Source organism: Euprymna scolopes, chromosome 8 (genome assembly GCF_053919585.1).
Source record: "Euprymna scolopes isolate OS-2025 chromosome 8, ASM5391958v1, whole genome shotgun sequence".
In the NCBI taxonomy this organism is placed as follows: Eukaryota; Metazoa; Mollusca; class Cephalopoda; order Sepiida; family Sepiolidae; genus Euprymna; species Euprymna scolopes.
Window position 1 is genome coordinate 95,683,437 of NC_136489.1, and position 19,870 is coordinate 95,703,306.

General features: G+C 32.1%; 1 protein-coding gene across 5 annotated transcripts in view; it reads left to right on the forward strand.

Moving 5' to 3' along the window:
- The first annotated feature begins 250 nt into the window (after window positions 1–250).
- LOC145283660 (uncharacterized) overlaps window positions 251–19,870 on the forward strand; it is a 45,078-nt gene continuing 25,458 nt past the window's right edge. Inside the window, exons 1-2 of one of the 5 annotated variants that reach the window (XM_080132660.1) lie at window positions 251–504; window positions 16,272–16,493. In XM_080132660.1, the coding sequence (XP_079988786.1) occupies window positions 354–504; window positions 16,272–16,493 (373 nt within the window). In that variant the 5' untranslated portion in view covers window positions 251–353. The remainder of the gene's footprint in view (window positions 505–16,271; window positions 16,494–19,870) is intronic. The other 4 variants (XM_080132658.1, XM_080132662.1, XM_080132659.1 and 1 more) reach the window with 4 other exon arrangements.

Genomic DNA, 19,870 nt, shown 5'->3' on the forward strand with positions numbered 1-19,870 from the left:
ACACATTTCGTCTCATTTTTTTTTTTTTAAATATATTTTCTTCTCTGGCTAAATGTTACCGCACTGATTTGTATTTTATTCATTTACTTTTCAGTAAAAATACGACCCTCTTTTTAGTGTTTGAATCAAAGAAGTAAATATCGCTCCCAAGTAACAGAATAAAAAAAAAAAAAAAAAAAAAAAAAACGAAACAAGTTTACTTTAGTTTTCTTTCCGTCTTCCAGCTGAGATAAACGCGGTTCGTTTTTTATAACAACCCAAATGTTGACAATTTAGTTTTACTTTTAGTTTTCATTTCTTTTTAGGTAAAATACACTATTTTTTCAAATTTTAACTTATGAAATGAAAATTGTATGATGGCTGCTTGCGGAGAATTTTCCAATGTAACAAATAACAGAACGTGGCCGGAAAAACATTTGTTCGATTTGTTTAGAATTTTGCAACCTTTAACTCAGAATTATTTAAAAGCCACACATCTTTTACCCAATCTTCCGTTTCTTAGATGTGAGTGTTTTGATGCTTTTTTCTTTTTGTAGACAAACCCATTCTAATTGTGTTGTTGAAGTTCAACTGTGGGGCACTTTCTTATACAAAGATGTGTGAAAAAGTGCCAGTTTTATATGGTCTTCAGGCTATATATATATATATATATATATATATATATATATATATATATATATATATATATATATATAAAGTGAACGTGTCTGTCTGTCTGTTTGTGTATATTTCCCTACGCAATAACTCTGTCAATTTTTAGTCTACAGACTCGAAATTTGATATACAGGGTACTGAGATTTGGGAAAATCTATGGGATCGGTTTTCGGCCAGAAATTTGGCTGTTAAGAGGTCAAAGTTCAACGATTTGACCTTTAAGAACGCTACCAAACTCCTCCGACAATTTTGAGGCTAAACACTTGAAATTTTAGATATTGGTTCCTTGGACATGGATCTAACTTAATAACTTGATTTGAGCCCAAACCAATGAATTTAAAGGGGTCATAATAGGGATCAAATTTTAAAAAAATGACCGTTTTCTTTGTTTTTTTTTGGTTTTTTTTTTGCTCAGCATACACCTCCAAACACTGGGGCAACACCGGGTACCCATGCTAGTATATCTATAAAAGTGAAAATGTCTGTCTTTTCTCTATGGTAGTTAAGGAAGACTATTATACAGAAAGGCATTACTTTACATATTCACACTTTTTAATATATACATATGAACATAAACTTATGAACAGTACATAGGGTCCGAGCAAAGCCAGGCAGAACTGCTAGTATATATATATATATATATATATATATATATATATATATATATATATATATATATATATATATATAGTGTTATAATGGAATAATTCCAGAGGAAATCCGGGTATGAGAGCTCAATGTGGTAAACAGAGCAATAACATAAAAATATAACATGGAAATTACATAATTGTCGATGCAATAATTTATTTCAACCTTATGGTATTTTCAAGCATCTAAACTAGACAAAAAAATGTAATTGTCTAGTTTAGATGCTTGAAAATACCATAAGGTTGAAATAAATTATTGCATCGACAATTATGTAATTTCCGTGTTATATTTATATATATATATATATATATATATATATATATATATATATATATATATATATATATAAAATTTTAGTCATTCAATGAATTTAAAAATTTATGACGTGAAATGTTTGAGTTTCATATCAAAGATTTTTATTATTCTATGTAAGACAAAGAATACATTGACGTGAAACGTTTGAGTTTCATATCAAAGATTTTTATTATTCGATGTAAGACAAAGAATACATTAGAAATATTTCTAATGTATTCTTTGTCTTACATAGAATAATAAAAATCTTTGATATGAAACTCAAACATTTCACGTCATAATTTTTAAAAACCTGCTGATAAATTTCCTCATGGAAAAAAACATGGCAAAGATGTTCCTTTTTTGGTTTGACTCCTGCATATCCTCTGTTCCATTTCCTGTTCCATCTCCTGTTCTAGCACATGTAGACGTCTGGCACCCATTCCAGTGTTTCTCGATGTTTGGCTCCTGATCTAGTGCCTATTTATGTTCTTTTCTGTTTTAGTGCACACCGACATCTGACTCATATTATACATCCCATTGATGCCCTGACTTGTATGTTCCTGCCAATCCAATTCTTGAGTACATTGTACAGACTGGATCTACTTAAGGTACTTCATTATACCTCTGGGACGTCCACATCACATTCTATCTAACTCAGTATGTATCAGATATGTCATCTGAAATGATAAGTAGAGATAAAAGAAGAGTAAACAGGAAAGGTTTTATCAACTTAAAAGTATACACGTGTTTTCGAGAAATTTAACGCCTTGTCCAGGACTATTATTTTTTAAAAAGTTTTTTTTTGATATATAGAAATTTATATACATACAGGGTCGTGAAAAAAAAAAAAAATTATTTAGTCGAATCCCCCAACAAGTTTTGAGAAAAAATGCTTTAATTTTATTTTTGTTGCGGGTTTCGTGAATACATCAGCGATATTTTGTTCTGATGATATGTAATTCAAAATAATGGATCCCTTTTTCACCTCGTTTTTTATGAAATGGTATTTTATATCTATATACTTTGATCTTTGGTTGATTACCGTGTTCTGTGCTAAGACTATACTGGCTTGATTATCACAATTAATTACTACGGGGTGTTTAGTTAATTCTGGCTCTAAAATAGTCTTTAGGATATTTTTAAGGTAGAGTGCTTCCTGTGTTGTGTGTGTGATCGCGATAAATTCTGCTTCATATGTAGAGAGAGATACAATCTGTTGCTTTTTAGATTTCCATGAAATAATAGGCCCATTTTCTGAGAGTCTGAAACAATATCCAGATATACTTTTTCGATCTTCGTCGTTTCCCCAATCTGAATCCAAAAATCCTTCTAATTTTAGGGGATTTTTTGATTTTCTAAATACTAACTTCTGTTCTTTAGTTCCTTTTAAATAACGCAGGACTTGTTTAGCTCTGTTTAAATCCTTCATTGTCGGTTGTGATAATTTTTGCGACAGTTTTGTTACTGTATAGCATATGTCGGGTCTGGTTGCAGTCATAAAATATACAAGACTAGCTATAATTTTGCGGTATTATTTGTCATTTATTATTTCAGATTCTGTGTGTATATTTTTATTAATACCATTGTCGACCGGTGCAGAGCATTTCTTGCACTCTCCCATTCCAAATTTTAATAGTATTTTGTCAATGTATCTCGATTGATTCATCGTAACAAGTCCTTTGTTTGAGTAAATTCTATTCCCAAAAGCCAGGATATTTTGCTAAGATCGGTCATTTTGAATCTTTTACTTAATTTGTTCTTAACATCGGTTAACATTATGTCACAATTTGATGCGATTAAAATATTATCAAGCCACAAAACCAAAATCAGTAGTTTATCGTCTTTGTGTTGGGTATATAAACAGGGGTCTACAGCACATTGTCTAAATTGTTGTTTAATAATATAATCATGAAATACTGTATTCCAACACTGAGCACTCTGCTTTAGACCACATAATGACTTGTTAAGTCGCCACACGCTATTTTTATTTTTCATTATAAATCCCTTTGGAGGGGTAATATAAATTTCACAGTCTATTGCGGCATTCAAATAAGCATTTTTTACGTCCATTTGATGGATGTTTAGGTCATATTGTGATGCGATTTGCAGTAAAATTCTGATTGTCATTAGGTTTGTGGTCGGTGAAAACTTAGAAAAATATTCTATACCGTAAATCTGAGAGTACCCTTTAGCAACAAATCTAGCTTTGTACTGTTCTACGCCTGATGCTGTAGTCTTTTTTGTAACGACCCATCTTGTAGAAATAACACGTTTATCTTTTGGGAGAGGCACTACCGTATAGGTATCATTTTCGGTTAAGGCATCTATTTCTTTTTTCATGGCAATTTTCCATTCATCACAATGTTCTGAATTAATTGCTTCATTAAAGCTTTTTAGTGCATTTTCCATTTAATAGCAATAGTCGATTTGATAGTCTTTTATATTGTCGACCACAAAAAAATCGGGTCGCCTTCTATTTCTTTTGAGATATCTTCCGATTTTATCTTCATCATCATCATCATCATGGATACTTTTGTCTCCGTCATTTTTATTGTCTTCATTTGTTTTAATAATTTGAGGAAATATAATTTCATCTTCTTCATATGACGAGTTTTCGTCTGTAAAATTAAACGTGTCTGTGAATTTTACACATCGGATTCTTTTTATTTTATTTTTCTCTGGAAAAAATACTAAATTGGCTGGACTGTTTTTATCGTATCCAAGAAATATACTTCTGTCAGCTTTAATATTCAATTTACTCTTTTTATCTATATATGCAAAGCAAGTTGAACCAAATATATGCATTCTGCTTAAATTTGTTTTTTTACCACAGAAAGATTCATATGGAGTTTTAGATAGTGTTTTGTTAAAACACTTGTTGCATATATAGGCTGCCGCCATACGTGCATACGTCCAGAGGTTTTTGGAGAGTTTTGATTCAATGAGTAGGCATCTTGCTATTTCAAAAGTGTCTGCCATGCTCTTTCAGCAGTCCTGTTTTGGTGTGGCGATCTAGGAGCTGATTTTTCATGCTTGATATAGTGGTTAATTAGTAAAAGTTCAAAGTCTTTATTGGTGAATTCTGTACCATTGTCAGAGCGAATACACTTGACTTCACCGTAGGGAGCCATGTTGGCTAAATATTTTTTAGTTGCTAGTAGGGTATCAGATTTGTTCTTTAAAAAGTAAACCATTATTAAACCTGAATGGTCATTTACAAAATTCAACACATATCTATAATGTTCTCTGGCCATCGGTTCCACGGGACCATTCAAGTCACAATGCACCATTGATAGGATTTTTTTGGCCTTCTTGTCTGGTATCTTGCTTTGATAGTTTGTCATTTTCCTTTGCGTACAGACGTCGCAGTTTAAGTTTTTGATGTTTGTATTTTCATTCCATCAACTACAGTCGGCAACTTTTTGATATCAGGAATATTGCAATGTCCAAGAATTTTATGCCATGTCTGTAGATCATGGCAGGCGGTTTTCAATGGGACTACACTATTTAAATAATATAGTCTTCCATTTTCTTTAATGTCGAATACAGTTCCATTTGGGTATACCAGTTTTGGTTTATTGGGGCTAAAGTTTATATTTGCACCTTGTTTAGTGGCAGCTTGTACAGAAAATATATTTTGTTTAAATTTTGGGATTAGAAGAGCGTTTTCTAGAATACAGAAACACAGTTCACCTTTATTGTTCTTTAGCGAGATTTTAGCATCGTCTTTTTTCAAAACAATATCATTTATTCGACTCTCGTCAGCTAGTTCTACAAAATGATTTTGTGGCTTAAAGTTGGGATCAAAATTGATAAAATCAGATTCCTTTGTAATCACATGTTCCGTGGCCCCACAATCGACAAGAAAATTATTATTGTTTGTTGAAGCATTAAAAGTATACGAAAATAAAAATGTATGTTCGCTAACAGAGCTCTCCACATTTTTAATGGAGTCGCCATTTTGAGTCCTGTATCTACATTGGAAACTCTTGTGATTAGATCGTCCACAATTATAGCAAATAAGTTTTGTACTTAGGAGAAAAATTGTTTTTGGCAAAGTTGCGGTTTTTATTCCTGGCATGAGTATAATTTAATTTTGGTGTTTTTATGTGTGTATTTTGAAATTTCATGATATTTGTAGATTCGTTTTTTTTTTTTCTGTGATCATTTTTTCAGTTTCCTCGTAACTTCTGAATGCTATCTTGAATTGGCTAAAAGTCATGGGTTTTTCTTTCTGGGTTATCACGGTGGTAAATGGCTTGAAATCACTTGGTAATCCCTTAAGGACCATGGAAATTAACAGACTGTCACTTATAACTTCACCAGACATTTTTAAAGAATTTGCAGTCGTTTTGGCTCTTATAATATAATCAGTAATAATTTTGGCTTCCATTCGTTTTAGAGAGGTCAGTTCAGTATATAAAAAAATGATTTTGAGTTTTCCTTTCGATAAATAATGCTCTCTCAATATGTTCAATGCTTTGCAGCCATCGTCCAGGGCTTCTCTCATTACCAGTGATAGACTTCGGTCATCTAAACACTGATATGATGGTTAATTAGTAAAAGTTCAAAGTCTTGGTGAATTCCGTACTGTTGTCAGAGCGAATACACTTGACTTCACCGTAGGGAGCCATGTCGGCTGAATATTCTTTTTTTTGATTCTCATTAGAGGTCACTAAAACTTGGGCTCGCCAGGAGATATAGAGGGCTCTATTATGCCTTCCCTCAATATTCTGGCAGTTTCCTCTCTAATAAATATGTTGTCAGTGAATGAGTGACGATGAGATTTGGTGGCAATAGGGGTCGTGTGTATAGAAAGATGAGAGAAAAAGGGAGGGGGAGAAATTTTGATACATGAAAAACTGTCCCTCTTACCCATTGCTCTGATAACAAGTTCTTCCCCGGGACTGTCAAATTTCAGGGTCACAGTTTTATATTTGTTATATCCTTACTTTAAATAAGAATACAGCAAGAAACACGGGGTTATGTGTGAAAGACAAAGGGGTTTATTTACAAAGGAATACAGGTGACATAAGAGTTACTCGACATCTTGCCTTATTCTCTTCCTGTCTTTTTTCCTTCTCTCTCAGTCACGTGAGTTCATTTCATCTATGAAGGGATGTTAGGTTATTCTGTTACATCACCTTTCTCCCAAGCTAAATTCTTCCATAGAATTTTGCTTCTACCATTTTTTTTCTTTTTAAACTTTGTCCAAAAAATTTGGTCCTTTTCCTTTTCCTTTCACTTCTCCTCACCATTTGTGTTTGCCGATTTTTTACTTTTGGAAAGTGACTGGATTTCTGAGTTATTGGTACTTCCTTTTTTGGAGGTTGTATATGGAAAGTGTCATATAGCACTTCCATCGGTAACTCTTGGTTTCTGACTGTTTCTATGTATCGGGGTCTCAGTTGGTTAATATGTTTTTGTGGAAAAAAGTCTGCCCTTTTATAATGTAAACCATTCTCCCAATTCTTCTTGAGATTATGCCTTCTTCCCAAAAACTCTTCCTTGCCTGAAAATTTTTGAAGAAAACTTTATCCCCGTCATTGTAAGTCTTTTACCTTACAATATCCTTGATACTTTTTTTTACTTTTTCTCTTGGGATTAACCGGTCGAACACCGAACGTACCTTCCTGGCAAACATAATTTCAGCTGGGGATAATTTAGCATTTGTATTTGAATTTGATGTTATCCTATATATTTCTAAGAATTTTTGAATGCTTTTTTCTTCCATGTCGATGTTATTATTCTTTTTTAAAGCTCGTTTAAAAATATCGACAAATCTTTCCGCTTGTCCGTTTGATCGAGGGTTAAAAGTTGGTGTTGTAATGTGTTCAATGGCCAGTGTCTCACAATAGTGCTTGAATTCTTGACCTGTGAACATAGTGCCGTTATCACTAACAATTGTTTTCGGAACTCCGAACTGACTAAATATCTCGTCCAGCGCTTTTTATTGTGTTTGCCGCTGTATATTTAAAAATTTCTGGCCATTTTGACATACTATCTACGATTACTAGGTAATAATATCCCTTCAGAGGTCCTGCATAATCAATATGGATACATGTCCAGGGTACATCTGTTTTAGGCCAAGGTTGCGTCCTTATGGGGGGAGATCTTGCAGCTAGTTGGCAATCTTTACATAATTTTACCATTTTCTCAATGTCCTGATCCATTCCAGGCCAGTATGTGAATCCTCTCATTAGAGCCTTCATTCTGGAGATTCCAGGATGTCCCATGTGGAATTCCTTTAGGATTTTCTTTTGTAGTACTTATGGTATTACCACTCTGTCCGCGTTCATCAGAGTTTCATCACACATAGAAAATGGAAACACTTTTAATCCTTTTCTATTCTTTTCGTCTTGTCCCACTTGTTTTTTTTTAAATTTTATTAATATATTTATCTGTTTTCGCTTCTTTCTTTATTTCCTCAAGTGTAACAGGAAGTTCCCTAACAGTATTTATTATTATATCTGTAAGTTCATTTTCTTCTTTTAGTGCTGCTATAACAGTTTTTTCAAATTCAGTTTTACTGGGGATCAATCTCGACAAACCATCTGCATGTGCAATTTTACTAGATACTAGGTGTTTCATTTTGAAATCGTAATTGAGCAAAATAATACTCCATCTCTGTAATCTGCCATATGATTCCCTTTTTCGAATCAAAAATCGATAGTAATTGTTTATGGTCCGTTTCCAAAACGAAAGATCTTCCATAAATGAATCCATGAAATTTTCTCACAGCATACACAATCGCCAAACTCTCTTTTTCGATCTGACTGTACTTTCTTCCAGCGAGTAATAAAACCCTTGAGGCATGAGAAATTGGTTTAGTAGATCCATCTTTCATTCTGTGTAGAAGCACCGTTCCTAAACCGTATTCACTCGCATCTGCCGCTACAATTAGATCCTTTTTTGGATCGTAATGTGCTAATGCTAGATCCGATAACAAACATCTTTTAAGTTTTTGGAATGCTTCCTCACATTCTTTTATCCAGAGCCATTTTTTATTCTTCTTCAATAGTTCATTTAATGGTGCTCTTAGTTCGTGCATATTTGGGATATAAGAATTATAATAGTTTGCTAGACCAAAGAATGACTGTAACTTCACTACATTGTCTGGTTTAGGCATGTCTCTAATTGCTTCTGTCCTATTTGGGTTAGGTCTTCTACCTTTTCAATCAATTATTTGTCCCAAATATTCAATCTTGTGCATACCAAAATTACATTTTTCGAGAGCCACTTTAAATCCGTAGTCTTCTATTTTCTCCAATACCTTCTGAATATGGTTTTTATGTTCTTCAACATTTTTGCTTCTTATCAAAATGTTGTCTAAATAAGCCATTGCAAAATCCACGCCTGCTAGCATGGCATCCATAATTTGTTGGAATAAATTTGGTACTACTTTCAACCCAAACGTTTTAGGGAAAATAATCCTTTATGAGTATTCATTGTCTGGTATTTAGAACAATCTTCGTGGACTTTGACCTGCAAATATGCTTCTGACAAGTCAATTTTTGTGAAAATTTTTCCTCCATTTAACTTAGAAAATATTTCCTCAGGGGTAGAGAGTGGATAGTTATGATCATTTAAGGACTCATTCAGTCCCGTCGAAAAATCTCCACATACCCTGATTTTTTTCTTTTTCTTTTTCACATAAACTGTGGGTGATGCCCATTCAGAGTAGTCCACTTTTTTTTATTACTCCGATTTCTTTGAGTCTATTTAATTCTTTCTCGATTGTTTCTAATACAGAATACGGAACCTTCCTTTTGGGTTTAAACACTGGTTTTGCTTCATCTTTCAGTTCAAATTTCACTTCCATTTTAGTGCAGCAACCCAGACCTTCAGAAAATACATTTTTAAAATCCTTCTTCAAATCCCCAACAAATCTTCCTGGCAGTTTGGGACTTTCAGATCCTGTCACATTTACTCATTTGCAAAACGAGTTTATTGGTTTCTCCCATAAACTGAAAAGTATCATCAAATCTATACCGAATAGATTAGAATTTTTTCCAGGTATCACGTACATTTTAGTTTTTAACATATTTTCATTCAGGGTCACATTAGTATAAAATTCACCCTTAAATTTTAATCTATTTCCAGACATTCTTCTGGCAATTTTCTTTGTGTTTTGAAGCTTTGGAGCACCAAATTTTCTTCCATGTTGTTTCATCAATTAAGGATATGTCACTTCCAGTATCCAAAAGATAGTTTACTTTCCGGCCATTAATTCTAACTTCAATATATTTCCTTTTTTTACCACATGGACTCTTTTTTAGAATCAATGGTCTTTATTTCAGGCTTATGTACAGTATTTCTCCTTTTTGCATACTGCTGACTTGTGTCTTTTACGTCCGCACTTATAGCATATTTTGCTTTTGAAGTAGCACTCTTTTGTGAAGTGATTCTTTCCTCCACAAGTCTTACAGTATTTTTTTACATAGTGGTCACCTGGCTTTACCCTTTGTATTTTGTCAACATTTTTCTCTTCGATACTAGTATTGTCCTGTTTTAAATTTAACAGTTTCTGGCATTCCTCAGTAACTTTCTGTAAGGTTATGTCTATGTCTTGGTTCATAACGGATAATATCCTAGAACGAATCTCTTTATCATTCGAGGATATTAACCCTTGCACAAATATCAAGCATTTAAACATGTCCTCTTTTAGGTATTTCAACTTAAATAACTCGCATTGGGCATTTACTCTCCCAGCATAGGCGATAAAGTCTTCATCTTGTTTCAAAATATTTAAACACCTATAATGAGTATAAAATAAGCTATCCCGTTCCCCGAAAATGTTCGATAAAATGTCTATAGTCTCTTTAAAAGAAATATCTTTGAGTTTCCTTGGGAGTATAAAATTTGTATACTTGGTATTTTCATGGGAACCCAGTTTTTGCAACAGTAAAACAATTTTTTCTTCATTCGACCAGGCCTGACATCGTTTGGAAAAAATATTTTCGTATCTGCTGGAAATGTTAAGCTATTAGTTGGTTCATATAAAAATTATGTCAGCCAATTTGCAATTCCTTCTGGAATGAACCGACAATCCTTTTTTCTTCTTGTTTCATTAATATTGTTTTTAATATGTCATTTTGTTTTAACTGTTCTTTTTGTAAAAATTCCATCTGACTTTGTTGAGCTGCCAATGCTAATTGTATTGTTTTTGTAAACTCGGCTAATGGTTCCATGTTGAAGAATTATTTTTATACAGTAATAAAACAAAAGGTTAACAGTACCTGCACAAAGCATTAAATAAATTCACTGAATAGTTTTTTTTTAAACCACAAAAAAAAACCATTCTTTTGTAGATAATGTTTTTGCAACACCCACAAAATTGACACTGAAACACAGCATACACATGTTTTTTTTGCCATATTTTTTTTTCTTCTTATGAAACAAAAGAAATTTGAAATGGACACTTTCAAAAATTGTTCCGTTCAATGCTTCGTGAAATGTCAATTTCTCTTTTTTTTTCAGTAGGACCGTAACAGACTGAATTAAAAAAAATATAACTTACCTTAGCTTTTTTTTTTTCAATAGTTGAATTTATATGTGCAGTATTTTCTTCTCTTTGTTTTCCAATATTTTTGGCTTAAAGTTCCATTTTTGTGAGTTTGAATCCTGTCGCCATTTGTTATATCCTTACTTTAAATAAGAATACAGCAAGAAACACGGGGTTATGAGTGAAAGACAAAGGGGTTTATTTACAAAGGAATACAGGTGACATAAGAGTTACTCGACATCTTGTCTTATTCTCTTCCTGTCTTTTTTCCTTCTCTCTCAGTCACGTGAGTTCATTTCATCTATGAAGGGATGTTAGGTTATTCCATTACATTAATATTGTTTTAGGAGGACTTTTCCGATAATCATATCAATGAACAGGTCCTTAATTACTTCCACTGTCATGGCATGGTGGTTTTTACTGTTTAGGGAGATGTCAACAATAGTTTCACCGATGATTTTGGCATGATGATTAGGGTCCGCCAATGCTACGGTTTTATGTTTGGTAATAATAAAAAGTTTCAGCTTTCTTGCTATATTTTTGCTGATAAACGTCCCCACGCTGCCGGAGTCTACCATAGCATTCACTACTTGCCCATTTATTTTGTATTTTGTGTATGTAATGTCTTTGGCACCCGTTCCTAGTCAGGAGAGATTGGGTGGGGTGGGGGGAGTCCGGGTCGTATAACACAGCAGCAGTGGAGGAGGAAGATTTACATACCTTCACCCAATGGCCATTTTTCTTACATTCCCTACACTCGGAGTTACGCACAGGACACATCACCCGTGAATGTCGTGTGTTCCCACAGAAGAAACAAATTACTTTTGGTAGAGTATTTCCTTTTATAGCGGCTAAGGGAGTGTCTTCTGGTTTAATTGCAGTAGCGGCTACGTTTGGGTGATTATCGAAGCTTATCGTATGCTTCTCCGCTTGTTCTAGAGACCTAGCCATTGTAAAGGTCTCTTGTAGAGTTGATAATGGTTTTTCGAGTAGGTGCTGATGAATAGATGAGGAGGAGATGCCGCTAATTAAAGTGTCATGGATATATTGCTTTTTGTTCTCCTCAGTGCTTACTGCTTGAAATTTGCAAGATTTGGCAAGTACTTCCAGTTGTTGCATGAAATTATCGATAGTTTGTGGCAGTTTCTGTTTATTCGTCAAAAGTTGATGCTGGTTAAATATAACATTTGTCGGTTTTATGTAAACAGCGTCTAGCGTTTCTATGGCGCTGTTGTAATCTGTAGCATCGCTCATTATTTCAAATATTGTCGCTGAGACTGAATTAATCAAGGCGAAGTGATTTTGTGCATTATTTTCTATTTCCCCATTGTTTAAAGTGTGTAATACTCGAACGTCAATTTCCAGTGTTTATAAATTTGGAGCTGTTGGTTCTACGTTGAATCTGTCCGGCTGCAGTAGTTTGTCCATTTTTTTTTTTAAGTTGACAAAATTGAAACGATAAGTAGAGATAAAAGAAGAATAAACAGGAATGCCTTTCATAAAGGTTTTATCAACTTAAAAATATACACGTGTTTTTGAGAAATCAATATGGCAGAATCCTTCATTCCGGGTAAGGGGAATAACTACAATCCTTTATTTCCAGAAGAGTCAAAGCAATTTATTTTAACATCATCAAATCTTTTCCTGCTGTCCAGGTTCCAGAGATGTCCTTTTCTGATGTCCAGGTTCCAGAGACATCACCAAACCTTATTCTGCCATTCATATTTCAGAGATGTCTCTCCTCCTATCTGGGGGTTCAGTGATGTCATCCACCATAACTAGTTTTCTTTTTCTTCTCTGTTACTGTTCTTTGTTTTTATTGAACCAAAGGTACAACCTCCATCTTTTACATTGTTCATCTGCATTTGTTATCTTTTTTTGCCATTGCTGTGTTACCTTTTTGCCTGTGTCTTCTATCCTTAGTTTTAAAATTGATCATTAGTGACCAACAATATAACAGACAGTAATTTTCTTTTTCTATTTTTTGATTCACATTTTCAAGTAATAAATAATTTCTTTTAGTGTTTTTTTTTTGTTTATAACTGGATTTAAAATTTATTGTAAATTTATAATTTAACAATGAAATTTTTTTTTGCCTCCAAATTTTACAAATAATAAAAATTTGTGTTTTTATAAACAGTAATTAAAAAAAAAATTCAAAATACAAATTGATAATTTAACAAACAAATATTTTCTATATAATCGAAATTTGGATTTATAGAAGGCAGAACAATGCAGAGATGTAACAGATGGTTCACACTGAAGCAACTTCAGGTATAATGGTGAAACTTTATTGAGTCAATACATGTGTAGAGTATATGTAGAATTATATATATATATATATATATATATATATATATATATATATATATATATATGTGTATATATGCATATAGTAAAATATGCATCAAGTGCGCTAGAAAGCCAAATTACAACATAATATTAGGAAAGTAAACAAATATTTTACTTGCTTGAAATTTATTACTTAAATATATTTCAGAGTCAAACTCCATCCTCAATATGTTGTTTTCTTTCTTTTATTTTCCTTTTTCTTTCTTGTCATGTTGTAAAGTTGGAGAAAGAAAAATATTTTTTTAAAGATCTGTGCATTGTCTCTCAGTGGTTGTATTTTGAAATGTTCCAACATTGCGTTGGTCACGTGAGATTAACGTCAAGGGTATGAGTTCCAGTATATCGAATATTGCATTGTGATTTGGCTTTCAAGTGCACTTGATACGCATTTTATTTTATTCAAGTTAAATCAACGCTTCTATAATGATATATATAAATGTATATATATATATGTATATATATATAAATAAAATTAGAGTTTATATGTTCAAATTTCATTTAAAAAGAATCACTTTTCAAAATAAAAATTTATTGTTTGAACTAAAGAATACAATGTTTAAATTATAATCCTTAATCCATTGATTTTCAATGTAAAACATCTCCTCAAAGAAAAACTTCACTAACCAGTAATCTAATTCATTTCACTACCTTAAAATATATATAGATTTCGATACTTTTTTGTGACCAAGAGTGGAGGTCCGCTTGAAATATAAGAAATAACAATAAAAATATTAAATACAAAAAGTAACATCGTTTTTCATGCTTCAAAAAAACCCCTCATAACCTTTAAATCACTATATATATATATATATATATATATATATATATATATATATATATATATATATATATATATAACTTTCTACATGTAATATGTTCTTATGTTCTTACTTGTGTCAGGTGGTCAGATGGTCTATCGAACAGACCATGGTTTTCCAAATTTCAGGAGACCATGGAGTCCCTGAGTAGAGTAAAGGTTTTTCACGGAGCACTAACAAGATAATTTCTCAAATAAATATGAAAAACATTAATTTCAAATTTTAACACCTACTGATGAAAAGTTTTTGTTTTTGATTAATAAAAAATTGTTGCATTATTTAATTTATTTTTTTATTTATTTTCAAAGACCATCCTGATGCATCATGTCTCTTTTCAGTAAAAAAGATAAATAATTAAATGTTTGCAGTCATTTAATTTTTCCTCTTTAAGAAAGGGCTTTAGGAGCCATGTGGAGCCCACTTTGGGAAACCCTGCAACAGAGTATATTATCTTTTTGATCTGTTACATAACAAAAAGAAGAAGAAGAAGAAAAACAAGCAGATTTTGCTGAAAAATAGTCAGCTGAAATGAAGCGAAGAGAAAACATGCGAAGGCATCTTTACCTGCATATCTTTTGTCCAATGCCCAGTTTCCAATGGTCGTTAATGCATGGGGCATAGCTGTGGATATAGTATTGAAACAGCAGCATCAACAAAAAATACGACTTCTTGCATATTTTTTGAGACAGCTGAAACCGAGAGAATATTGCAGCACATTTGGCCATTAAATCCTGGTTATGTACATTCACTTGATGGTCATCAATTTGTGGTCTACATCAGGGGTATCTAAAGTTTTCGAAGGGAGGGTGTATGTGTCGCTGATTTTTTAAAGCTATGTGGGCCAAAATAAAAAAAAAAATGATTTGGACATGTTTTATAGTGTTTTCCTTATTAGCTTTGCTTTTTAGTGAAATTGGTTCTCCCATACCACCTCATTCTTTTAATTATTTTCTGATTAAAAAAACAAAAACCACCACACTATTTTTACACGTTTCCATTTAAAAAATTTTTCCTGAATATTTTTACGTTTTCTAATAAGCACTCAGTGGGTCGGAATTTAAAGACTGGGGCAGATCTGGTGACACTCAAAATATAATTATGAATTACTTGAGGACTTCTACGCAGTCACAGCTAATGAAACAAGAGCATGCTAACTCCTGTGAAGTAAATAAAGGGTTCTGTTTGAAATTCCATACTGATTCCCGAGTTCAACAGAAAGATTCCCAAGTTCAACAGAATACGCCTGAAGGAGATCGGAGGTTACATTGAGCGAAACGATGTGAAAATAACACTCAAGATGAGAACAGTAATTCGAAGAATCTCAATAATACGAATTCTTCATCGTTCCAACCTATTAATATATAGAAGATATTTTCTTTACAGCTTCTCTCAATATCATTCATATTTACTAAAGTTGAAAATCACCGTTTGTTTCTTGTTGAATTCCAGGAAACTGACAACAATCACATTTTCACATCGTTAAAACTTCATTTTTTATCTTATACATAATATAAAGTCAGTCTGTTTATAGTTTCTTTGTCATCGATAGCTTTCTTCCTACAGCATCAACATTTGATTCCAGTTCATCAGTTTTTCTGGAGGATCATTGCACCATATTGTTAAAAAGAACAAAATGTAATTTAATGTAATTTCTTCCAAAAAATATTTTGTCTGGGTATAAATCATTTTTCAAATAGGTGACATCTTTAATTTCCTTTCATTAGAACTGATATCTCCCGGAAAGGGTTATATTTGTTTGTAGTCTGAAGAATCCAAATAATATGAACGTTTTTCCTCTGTTGCGAGTAAAATGTCGATTTTTATTTACTTCATTTTTGGTATTATTTTTTATTTCCTGCACTTTTTGTGACTGCTTTACCTTTTTGGACTTTTGAATATCGAATTGTGGTTAAACTTATTGTTGATACATATATTTATTTTTACTCGCCTGCAAGTTAATATTTTACAGTTTCTTTTTTATTTTTGGTTTTGTTTTTTAGCCAGTGCCAGCAAAATTACAAAGACTGAACGAAAATGTTCTCTTGATGCAAACAAATTGCTATTCAACTTGATAGTAAATTGTGAGGAGCCAGAAAAGTGGAATAAATTCGCACATGCACTTAAAGAAGCTGGTAAAAAATTTTTCTTATTATTTTGTACTAGTCGGCAATGGGGCATCCTACCTGATGCCAAACATTCATCTGCTATTGCATACATTAAAAGTAAGAGATCTTTTCATGATTCTAACTGTCCCCTTAAGTGCAATTGTTTGAATCTCTCTTGCACTTGGGCCATTGAGTATATTTGCCAGTTAGTTTTTTAAATTCTTTTTCATGATTCTTGTTGCTCCTATAATTACTGGAATGATGAAGATCTTCCTAAGATTCCAGTTTCTTTTTATGTCATACATAAGACTTTGTAATTTCGTTATCTTTTCCCTCTCAGCTATGTTTAACCCAGCATCTTTGGGTACACTGACTTCTACTGGGGTTGCTTCTTTTTCCTTCTTGTCCCATATCACTATGTCAGGTTTAATATCTCCATTTTCTAGATATGTAGCATTGGGGATTGCATAGTCATAGTGGATTGTGTATATAACGGTACATATCTAGCAAGACTGTTTTAAAGTGGAACCAGTTTAGTAGAAAATAAATGTGTATTTGCTGAAAATACAAAAAGTTTTTATGTAACAAATCTATATATAAAAGTGAAATTGGTTTGTCTGTATGTGTGTCTGTTTGTGTACATTTCCCTACCAAACTACTCTGTCAATTTTTGGTCTACAGACTTGAGATTTGATATAGAGAGTATTGAGATTTGGGAAAATCTATTTAATCGGTTTTTGGCCAAAAATTTGGCTGTCAAGGGGTCAAAGTTCAACGATTTGACCTTTGAAAACTCTACCAAACTCCTCTGGCAATTTTGGGTCTAAACACTTGAAATTTTAGATGTAGGTTACTTGGCCATGGATCAAACTTTTTAGTTTGATTTAAGCCCCAAAATATAAATGTTAAGGGGTAAAAGTTAAAAAAAATTTGACCTCTGCGATCTCTACCAAATTAGTCACCCAATTTTTGGTCTAAACATTTGAAATTTTGCATAAAGTGTATTCAGACATGAGGTAAGCTTTTTAATGTGATTTTGACTGAAAATTTGCCTGCCAAGGCGTCAAAGTTCAAAAGATTTGACCTTTGCAGTCTCTAGCAAACTATTCAGTCAATTTTGGGTCTAAACATTTGAAATTTTACATAAAGGGTATTCAGACATGCAGCAAGCTTTTTAATCAGTTTTTGGGTGAAAATTTGGCTGCCAAGAGGTCAAAGTTAGAGAGTTGACCGTTACAGATTCTACCAAACTCCTCTGCCAATTTTGGGTCTAAACATATAGGTTATCTGGACATGAGTCAAACTTTTTAATATATATATATACTTATGCACATAAAGTTATGCACTGTACATAGAGCCCGAGCAAAGCTGGGCTGAACTGCTAGTTATAGAATGATTTTGGAAGTATTATTTTAAGATTATTTAATTAATTAATTAATTATTATAGTATCATTTGGTTTTATGCTGACAGATAACACCCTCTTCAGAAGTCTTTCTACCCTGATAGTTTTCAGTTAAAATAATAATCCAAGGGTTTTTCAAAGAATTAAATAAATTTAAAAAAAACATTTTAGAATATGATTATGATCAACTCCAGAAAGATCATATTACATTAATCATACATAAAAAAGCGAACATCAACCTAAAAATTGAACCAGATTTAAAAAAAATTAGAAGACAATAATCTGGAAATATCTTCATAGGAGCTACTAATGAAAATGAATTAAAAAATAAGGAACCCAAATGCCATCTTAAATAAATGAAGAAATGCTGAAATGACAATAAGTGAAAAAAAGAAAACAGAAAACATGCACAAATAAGAATAGAAAAAAAAAAAATCTATACCTACAAATAAAAAAAGAACTTTAAGCGTTTTTGGGATTGGAAAATATTTTGCAAAAGATATTTACCAAAATGTACGAACCTGACTGAATTTTTTACAAATTTAAGAAAAAAGAATGTTGAATTTATCTGGTCAGAGGAACAACAGATAGTTTTTGGTAGATTAAAATTAATTACGGCAAAGAAACCAGCAGTGGAAATATTTTATCCAGAAAAAGGACATTACACTGAATTTAATTATTTAAATATTGTTGTAACTTTGACGGTTTGGTAATAATCAAGACAAAATTAACAAAAGTATGTTACAGAAAGTTGGTGTCCAATTCCATGGCCATAACTGCCACTAATTGCCACAACGTTTAGTCATAACTATTTACTGTGTCTAGATGAGCGCATTTATTCCTGAAATAGGTAGATCAACTTACAAATATAAAGAAGAAAGCATTGGCCATTGTATCAACAACAATTAGAGCCTGACAATTTTTAACTAGAAAAATTATATTTTGAGAATTGAACATAGACTGTAGTTTACTCTTTGCTGTTCAAAATGAAAATGCTTAAACTTGTTTCTGTGCAACCGGTTTGATGCATGCACTCAACTGAATTAATAATTCTTGCACACAGTCATAAACATACACATGCTGATACTAATGCATGCATATACACAAAACTGATTAACCTTTTCACATTATCGTCTGTCCACCAAAAACAAATATATAAACTTATTCATTTTAAATACTTTTAATTTTTTTCACTGAACTTTTTTTCTAAAATGAAAACAAATGAACATTGACTCTTATTAATAACTTTCAATCAAGTATAATTTGCATAAATAAGTGAGAAACTTTTGATTGTAATTTGTCAGACCTGTTGATAATTTACAGTCCTTAAATTATCGACTCAGACTTCTTTAATAACTTAGTTGAAGAATCCCCTTGTTTTACAAGGATTCTAAAAAATATTAACAAATATTCTATGTTTTTCCTATCTATATAAATTTCCATTTTAAACATATAAAATATTTTATATTCAATCCAAGAATTAGTTACTCAAAGTCAAAACATCAAGAATATTAAGATATTATTTTTGTTCAGGGAAAAATATTTTGTACATAAACCTGATAGACCAAATTTAATTCTATTCTGAACTTATGCTTGACAGGCTAAATAAAAAAGAATATTTCAAACTAAAGTATGGCGTACAAAAGAAGCTATTATTACAAAATTCAATGTGACACCCCAATAAAAATACATTTCGAACTTAGGCATGACAGCCCAAAGGAAATGATACTTCGAACTTAAATGTAACAATATGAATCAATACTATTTTAACTAACATATATCAAAGAGGTGGAAGCCCTTTGTGAAAATTCAGATATCTCCAATTTTTTCTGAAATTTTAATGATACTTATAATATATCTAATATATAAACGGCTATATGTTTGTCTGTCTGTCTTTATATTTTCAAACTCTATCTCCTCTGAAACTAAAAGTCACAGAGCGGCATTAGCGGCCTCAAATGGTTGGATTTTTTATGGGCTGTTCTCTTATGGGTCTTTAGCCAGTTAAAATTGTTTTTAAGGGGGTCAAAAATAGGTAAAAATGGAAAAAAATCGTTAAACATTTTGTACATTCATCTTAATTTATTTTTA